The sequence below is a fragment of the Gouania willdenowi genome, chromosome 9 (genome assembly GCF_900634775.1).
Source record: "Gouania willdenowi chromosome 9, fGouWil2.1, whole genome shotgun sequence".
NCBI classification, from domain to species: Eukaryota; Metazoa; Chordata; class Actinopteri; order Blenniiformes; family Gobiesocidae; genus Gouania; species Gouania willdenowi.
Genome location: NC_041052.1, coordinates 29,848,434 through 29,856,133, shown reverse-complemented (window position 1 = coordinate 29,856,133; position 7,700 = coordinate 29,848,434). Strand labels below are relative to the sequence as shown.

Sequence of the window (7,700 nt, the reverse complement as noted above, 5' to 3'; positions counted from 1 at the left end):
TTGGGATGTTATTTTGTTTGTGGTTACTGAGGCCTTAGGTTTAGAGTATAGGGTGGAGATCCATTGTATGAATGATTCTCCAAAGCCAAATTTGCCAAGGACATCAAGGAGGAATGACCAGTTGACTATCGAATGCTTTTTCTGCGTCAAGTGACAAGATTATTGTTTTCTTTTTAGAGTTCTGTGCCATGTTGATCAAATTAAACAGTCTTCTAACATTGTCTGTGGAGTGTCTATTTTTAATAAATCCTGTCTTGTCTTGGTATATAATTGACTGTACTACCTTCTCTAACCTGGAAGTGAGTGCTTTGGAAATCATTTTTATGTCTGTGTTAATAAGTGAGATGGGACGGTAGCCTGAGGGTAACATGGGGTTTTTGTCTGGTTTAAGTAATAATTTAATGTTTGCTGTTTTCATGTGGCCTCCTACGTAACCTTTATTTTTAATCTGTTACTACTCTGAGCCAGCATTGACCAGAAGTGTTTTAGGAATTCAGCAGGGAACCCATCTGGACCGGGTGCTTTGCCTGTTGACATGCTATCCAAAGCATTTTGTAGTTCTTGTAAGGTTAATGGTGAGTCTAAGGTGGTTTTCTGCTCTATGGTGAGCTGTGGTAGGTTTAAGTTATTGAAGAAGGTTTTAATATCTTCAGGGTCAGGGTTTAGGTTTGATGAGTATAGGTTTTGATAATAATCATGAAAAATTTTATTAATGTACTGAGGTAAGTTTAAAGTTTGACCTGAATCGTCACAAATTTCTGCTATAAAGGAATTTTTCTTTGTTGTGTTTAAGCTAATTTGCCTGATTTATTATTGTAATTAAAGTTTTTGTATCGTGTTACAAAATAAAATTTGTTTTTTTCGATAAGATGATATCCAGATTAAGTTTTGTATTTTGGACTTTTTTTTAATAAAAGTTCTGACGGGTTAGCTGCGTATTCTTCCATAAGTTTCTTAATTTTTTTCTTCAATCGTTTTTACTGCTATGTGTTCCTGTTTTTTCTTATAAGAAGAGTATGATTTTCCCTCTGATGACAGCCTTGCCGGTTTCCCAGAGTAAGGACGGTGACACTTCGGGGAATCCATTCTTTTCTTATAATTTTTCCAAATTCACTGTCATTAAGTAATGAAGTATTAAAGCGCCACAGAGAGGATAATTTCTGATTAGACTCACACTGCAGCATGAGGGATAGCAGGATATGATCACTAATGATTATAGGATGTATTTTCTTCTAATCTTATGTGCGAAGGAATTGTTTGAAATAAATAAAACAATTCAGGAGGATTTATGCACAGGGGAGAAAGTGTATTCTTTTTTTAGTTGGGTTGTTCAGTCTCCATATGTCTCCTATTCCAAGATCTTTCATGTAATTCATTAATACTTTAGCAGATCGAGATGGCTTTGTATTCGGGCACTTACTAGATCTGTCTAATGATGTGTTGAGTGCCAGATTGAAGTCACCTCCGATGATAATCTTTCTTTCCTAAATGCAGCTGTCAGATCTGCACCAACCAGTGTTAGCTGGTCCTCAGTTAACACAGAGACCAGTTTGAGCAGAGCAGTGAAGCTGGACCTGCTGATGGAGTTTGACACTCTTTCAGTCTGTATAATGGTTTAACTGTTTATAATGGTTCATACTGCTAAATACTGGTTTATAATGGTTATACTGGTTTTCAGTGGTTATAATAGTTCATACTGGTTTGTACTGATATTCCTTCATAAATGTGACAGGAGTGAAGCTATATTTGTTGTTTGATGATGCCGCACTCAGGTAGTATTAGCTTAACGTACAATGTTTCTTTATTGAGGGTCAGAGGCGGCTTTGATGTTGTAGAGCTTTATTTACTTCCCACAGTATTTACAGTGATCTCAGGTGAGTGGGTCACCTGATCAAAGGCTGGATTTGGCAGGCTCATGGCGAGGACCGCGTTTGGCAGGGAGATAGTTGTCTTCATCACGTCTGCGTTTCCCTGAGTTGCTTCCTGTAGTTGACTCCATCTCCTGAAGGGAGAGGAGTCAGAGGGGTTAGGGGAGGAGTCGTAGCTTCAGGTGTGTGCGTGCTGGTTACCATGGAAACAGAAGAAGGGGGATCCCCTGAGGGGTACATGAGTCTGTGAGCCGTCTTCTTCATAGATGGGTCCTAAAACAAACACCAGGGTCACCATTGGTTCCTCATGTGTGATGTCACAGTGATGTAAGTTACCTGTAACCAGGGGTGAGCCAGAGCTTCATCGATGCTCATCCTCTGAGCCGGATCAACGACCAGGAGTCGTCTGACCACATCCTTCGCTGGAAAAGACACACCATGACATCACACCGCTGAGCCTCCAATCAGCAGGTAGATGTGAGGGCTGGGGCGGGGCTACCTTGATCTGAGATGCATTTCCACTTTGACTGTACCATGGTGAACTTTCCCGCGATGATCTGCTCGGTGACCGACTGACCAAAGCTCTCGTGGAACGGCGGGTACCCGCCCAGACTGAGGACACAGACACAGGCGTCAGAACAGGGGGTGGAGCCAAGTCAGAAGGGGCAGAGCCTACCAGACAAAAAGCAGCACTCCGAGGCTCCAGGCATCCACAGCCAAACCATAACCAGAGGTAGAACCACGGGTGAAGACTTCAGGAGCCAGATAGGACGGAGTCCCACACAGAGTCCTCATCAGGACGCACTCCTCCAGTATCCTGGACTGGTTAAAGTCCGTCACCTGGAACACACACCCACTGGTGTAGGTAATTATAGAGGTGTGTGTGTGTGTGTGTGTGTGTGTGTGTGGGTGTACCTTGATGAGACATATGTCGTCCTGTGAGGACAGTAGAATGTTCTCTGGTTTTAAGTCTCTGTGGATGATCCCATTGCTGTGGAGGTACTACAGACAGATCAATGAGCTTTACTACACATTAGAGTGGATCAGGCCCAAAAAATCCAGCCCGACCGCGACCCCGCGGGCATAAAGCCCGATCCGACCGTGACCCATTCACTTAAATTGTAGGCCCGAGCCCGAAACAAACCAGACGTAAATTATTTTATTAAACGTATTGCAGCCGGCAGATTAGTATCGCGGTGCCTCAGGGGGAGAGGGGGGCGCGCCCCCACTCACCGCAGCCCAAAAGGTACTGTAATGATGTGACTCGAGCTGTTATCACAGTTTTACAGGCTTTAATGGAGGTCACAGTAACGCCAAAAATAAACAAAACAAACAAAAAGAACCGTCTTACACCGTCATACACTCACACTACCGTGGGAACACAATATTCCCTCTTTTCCCCGCTTACACCTGCCCTTTCCCCAGCCTCCCAGTCAATCAACACTGGGAAATCTCAGCATCAGTAAACCACTGAATACACACAAGTGGAACAATAACCAGAACATTGAACCCAGTTCGTTATAGTATGCAGACCAGACAAGGTGGCTTGTGAATGGAGCGCAGACCTGACTGAAGCACTCAATCATATTGTTCCCTGCGCCCCAGCAGCAAGTGAGGAATGAGCAAAATCAGCAAATAACATTCAGTGAACGCTGAACAACAAAACGCAATCCTGTCCCACTACTAGCAGAAATCACAACAATATAGAACCATTTTTGTGTTTATTAAAAAATAATATTATTGTGATAGTGATTTAAAAAAAAAAAAGTTAAAAATGAAGCCCAAGCCCCGCCCGACAGCTGAGAAAGTGATTCCTGAGTCAAGCCCGAACTCGGCTTGGGCAAAGAATCTAAACTCTATTACACATACACCTGTGGTTACCATAGGAACAGGCCTCACCTGTACAGCCAGCAGCATCTGGTAGAAATAAAGTTTGGCAACATCTTCCTTCAACTGCTGACTAGACTTTACACGCTGATACAGCTCACCCCCCTCCATCCTGTGACATCATCATATTCATCATCACCACCATCATCATATTCATCACCACCATCATCACTCACAGCTCCAGTACGATGTAGAAGTTGTCATCTGTCTGGTAAAAGTCCAGTGTTCTGATCAAACACGGCTGAAAAACAAAGAGATTAAGTGCTGATTCAGCAGTTTCTCTCCATCACGTCACACTTACGTGATCCACTCTCTGCAGGATCTCAATCTCTGTCTGCGCATTCCTGGTGGCCGTCTGAAATTGGACAGTAAGTCACATGATCCACCGTTTGTCCTTAGGGGTGAGGTCACCCCGATCCTCAGCCAATCAGAGAGCAGCTTCACTCACCCCCTCAGATGGAAAGTTATTCTTCTTTATGATTTTCACTGCGTACTTGGAGCAGGAGGAGCGCTCAAAGGCCAGACGGACCTCTCCACACACACCGCTGAAACACACACACACACTTCAGAGGGCGTGGCCTACGTACAACCTCATCACATCACTGACGCCGACTTACGTCCCAATCTGTCGAGTCAGCATATATTTCTGCTGCAGCTCTGAAGGTAAACTGGACTGATCATCAGAGCGCAGGTCCATGAAGACAAACACTGCACACACACACACAGGTCCATGAACACAAACACTGCACACACGCACAGGACCTATGCTACGAAGCTAGATAATTAAATCCTGGATTAATTCCTGTTAGCGGTTTATTATGAAGGTAGATATGTTGCAAAATGTGAGAGCTTGTAAAATGTGATGTGAGCGCTTGTAGAATGTGTTTTGAGCTTGTTTATAAAAAATCCACACACGTGAAATAAATTTAATGTCACAAATGTTGGAAAGAAATTTAGAGACTGATATTTACACATAAAATTACTGCTGCAAACTTGTAATCCAACATTTATTCACATGTTTTTTAATTACTTGCGTAAATGATCGTTTACAACCACAACTCTCCGGTTACAACTTCTCCAATCTGCCGCTACAGATGCACAAACTACTTTTTTTGTGTGAATCTGCGTTGCTTGTGTTTTGCAATACATTTTGCGAGATGTCTGTAGCAAAACTGATTCATGCTCGTAGAAATGGCCCCCCCCTTCCCCGCTCCCCCATGTGTGGGATTGACCAATCAGAAGCGAGGATTTGGAGACAGTGGGCTGTGTTTTTTTAGCGCAGCAGCCAGTAATATGACCGAAACAAAGTCATTTTTCTTCACTGTGATGGCAGGATGCTGAAATATGCCTCCACAGATTGTTAGAAAAAGGTTGTTAGAGTCATTTATGAACAAAAATAGTAATGGAGAGTGATTCTCCTTGTTGACATTTAGGTAAACGCTGTAAATATCAGTTTATACATTTTTTCCTCATCATTTGTAACATTAAAATTATTTCACGTGTGTGGCTTTTTTATACACAAGCTCAAATCACATTACACATTAAAAAGGCTACAATAGCTACTAGGCTGCTATTTTATTAATATATTTGTGCATGTGGGTCACTATTAGTTTTATTGTATGCAATCGATTTATTTCCTCATTTATAATAAAAAAAAAAGAGCACATGAAGCTTACATACAGTACCTCCAATAGTGTTTTTGCTGTTTAATATAAACCACTGCTGCTGAATCTTGTTTATTTTGTATCTGATAATGAGTTACATACAGTAAAGTTATGGTTGATCAATATCACTTTGATTTCCTATAATTAAACCAGATCAGCATTTTGACGTATGGCAGGAATCTCCTGGGAAAACCAGCTGGCGGCTGCTATAAAAGCGATGTGAAACGAGCAAATTTGTAACAAAAACATTGTAACAGTGATAATTGTGGGCAAATACCATATACACAAAAGCAAAACGGAAAAAAAAAACATGTTGCAAATAAAGGCGAGGTGGTTAGCCTGTCCTGGCATCTTGCAGCTGTGTGGGCCTAGGCACGGGTGGAAGTTTTCCAGACAGCAATAGACACATGGCAACGATAACTCCAAAAGCCTGAGTGGAACGAGATGTTGCTCTATCCCTTTCCTTAATCTCATTGTAAAGCGATGGTTCGACGAGGGCCACCACTGGTGTGCAAGTCCCATAATCTATTTCTTCTTTTAAATCTGACATTTGAAAAACGTCACCAACAGAACACCCGACAGAACGCGGCCCAAACCTGTCTGACCCGAATGAAGCCGATGTCTCTCTAAGCCCAAAATCGTTTCAACCCGACACTATTTATATCCGTGTTCGCGCATGTAGAATGATCTGTTTTGAGTTATAAACATTATGAGCAGCTTCATGTGCCACTACACACAACCTCCGGTTGAAGCACACTGTTTGTATTGGACAGTTACTGTATTACGGAGGTTTCACAAAGGCAACATTGTGGGGCAGCTAAGTGGCTGCAGGGGTCCTCAGGTAAAGACAGGAGCATCCGAGCAATCGCCTGTAGTAAATAGACAGTGCGGCTGATGTATGTGTTTCACCCTGACAGCGAAACACACAAGAATGCGTTACTGGGGTGGGTGTGTGTGTGTGTTACCTCGATTTCGAGCCTCAGCCAATGAAAGAACAGCGTTATTGACTAGCGGAAGCTTCTTCTGCTTTCCGATCAGAATCCCATCAACAAAGGTCCCATTATTACTGCAGTCCTCTACGAAGACCTCAGTCCCCTCCTGAGGACACACAGACAGCTGAGGACGGACAGACAGACAGACAGACACAGAGACGGTCAGTAGTCTCACTCTGTAGATCCTGAAGTGTGTCTTGCTGTAGATTCTGAACTTTCTGGATGTTTTGTCATTGGGATCCTCCAGAACGTATGAACACCGAGAATCACGACCAAACACGTCCTGCTCCTCCACACAGTCTGTAAACAAACAAACAAGTAAATAAACAAACATCCTGCAGGAAATTAAAAGTGGAATTAAAAGAACCATAATCACAGGATGATGCCTGGCTTAGCCACGCCATCTTTGAACACAAGGGCTTTTCAGTTTCTCCCAATCAGGCTGCGGACTAAAATGTGTCTGTCTGTGTCCGTACCGTGGCTTCTGAACCCCGCGGCCATGGGCAGCAGACGTCCCCAGGGCGCTCTCACTGGTTCCTCTGGGACGGAGGGCAGGGTCACTGGGAGGGTGTCCAGACTGCTGATGGTCCCCGAGCCACTGGACGACTGACTGCCTGTGGACGGACCGGAGGACGAGGATCCCTGCTGGGACTGGGACTTGGACTGGGAGGGGGACAGGGTGGACTGGGTGGACTGGGACTGTCCTGGGGGGTCAGCAGACATCCTGAAGACTCACACTGTGTCTATCAGTCTAACCACAGATACAAAACTGACAGAGAACACACAAATACACACTCACCGCTGAGCTGTGAGAATCACATGTCTCTAAGCAGAGCTACACTTCCGTGTGCCGCGGTTCTTCTTCTTCTGCTTCTTCTTCTTCTTCTTCTTCTATGTATTTTTACGGCGGTTGACAACCAAGACAAGGAGCATTACCGCCCACTATTGCTCGGCAGTGCGATCAGAGAGTAATTATTAAATCCTAAATTCTATATATTAACCCTGTTTGCAGGAGAAATGTAATAAGTGCTTTCTGGTTATCTACAACATTAAAAATATCAATATTAACATTATTATATTCTATTTAAAAAAGAACAATGTTACATCATTAACTTGTTGACTTATCGAGCCAAACTCCATTTCCATAAATATAAATTTACTTACATACAACTATTTCTATGAAAGCTACAGCAACAATAAGGCTGCGTCCGAATAGTTCCTCCTATTTCCTTTCCTGTCCACTTTTCTATAACCAAGTGGATGACGTCACGGAGTTAAGGAAAGATGTT

At 43.2% G+C, this 7,700-nt stretch overlaps 1 protein-coding gene across 5 annotated transcripts; it reads right to left on the bottom strand.

The window, feature by feature from the left end:
- Positions 1-1,822: 1,822 nt before the first annotated feature.
- Positions 1,823-7,368, bottom strand: chek2 (checkpoint kinase 2). 5 transcript variants are annotated; one of them, XM_028458295.1, is made up of 14 exons: positions 7,211-7,368; positions 6,888-7,115; positions 6,385-6,711; positions 4,373-4,463; positions 4,204-4,300; positions 4,057-4,110; positions 3,932-3,996; positions 3,768-3,867; positions 2,784-2,870; positions 2,545-2,708; positions 2,368-2,480; positions 2,205-2,290; positions 2,070-2,141; positions 1,823-2,002 (listed from the first exon to the last, which is right to left on the bottom strand). In XM_028458295.1, the coding sequence occupies exons 2-14, from the start codon at positions 6,910-6,912 to the stop codon at positions 1,892-1,894; spliced, it is 1,392 nt and encodes a 463-aa protein (XP_028314096.1). In that variant the 5' UTR covers positions 6,913-7,115; positions 7,211-7,368; the 3' UTR covers positions 1,823-1,891. The 5 variants fall into 5 exon arrangements, with proteins under 5 accessions (XP_028314096.1, XP_028314094.1, XP_028314092.1 ...); XM_028458293.1 differs by having other exon boundaries at positions 6,385-6,517; positions 6,587-6,711; positions 6,888-7,308; XM_028458291.1 differs by having other exon boundaries at positions 6,888-7,148; positions 7,211-7,305.
- Positions 7,369-7,700: the final 332 nt, after the last annotated feature.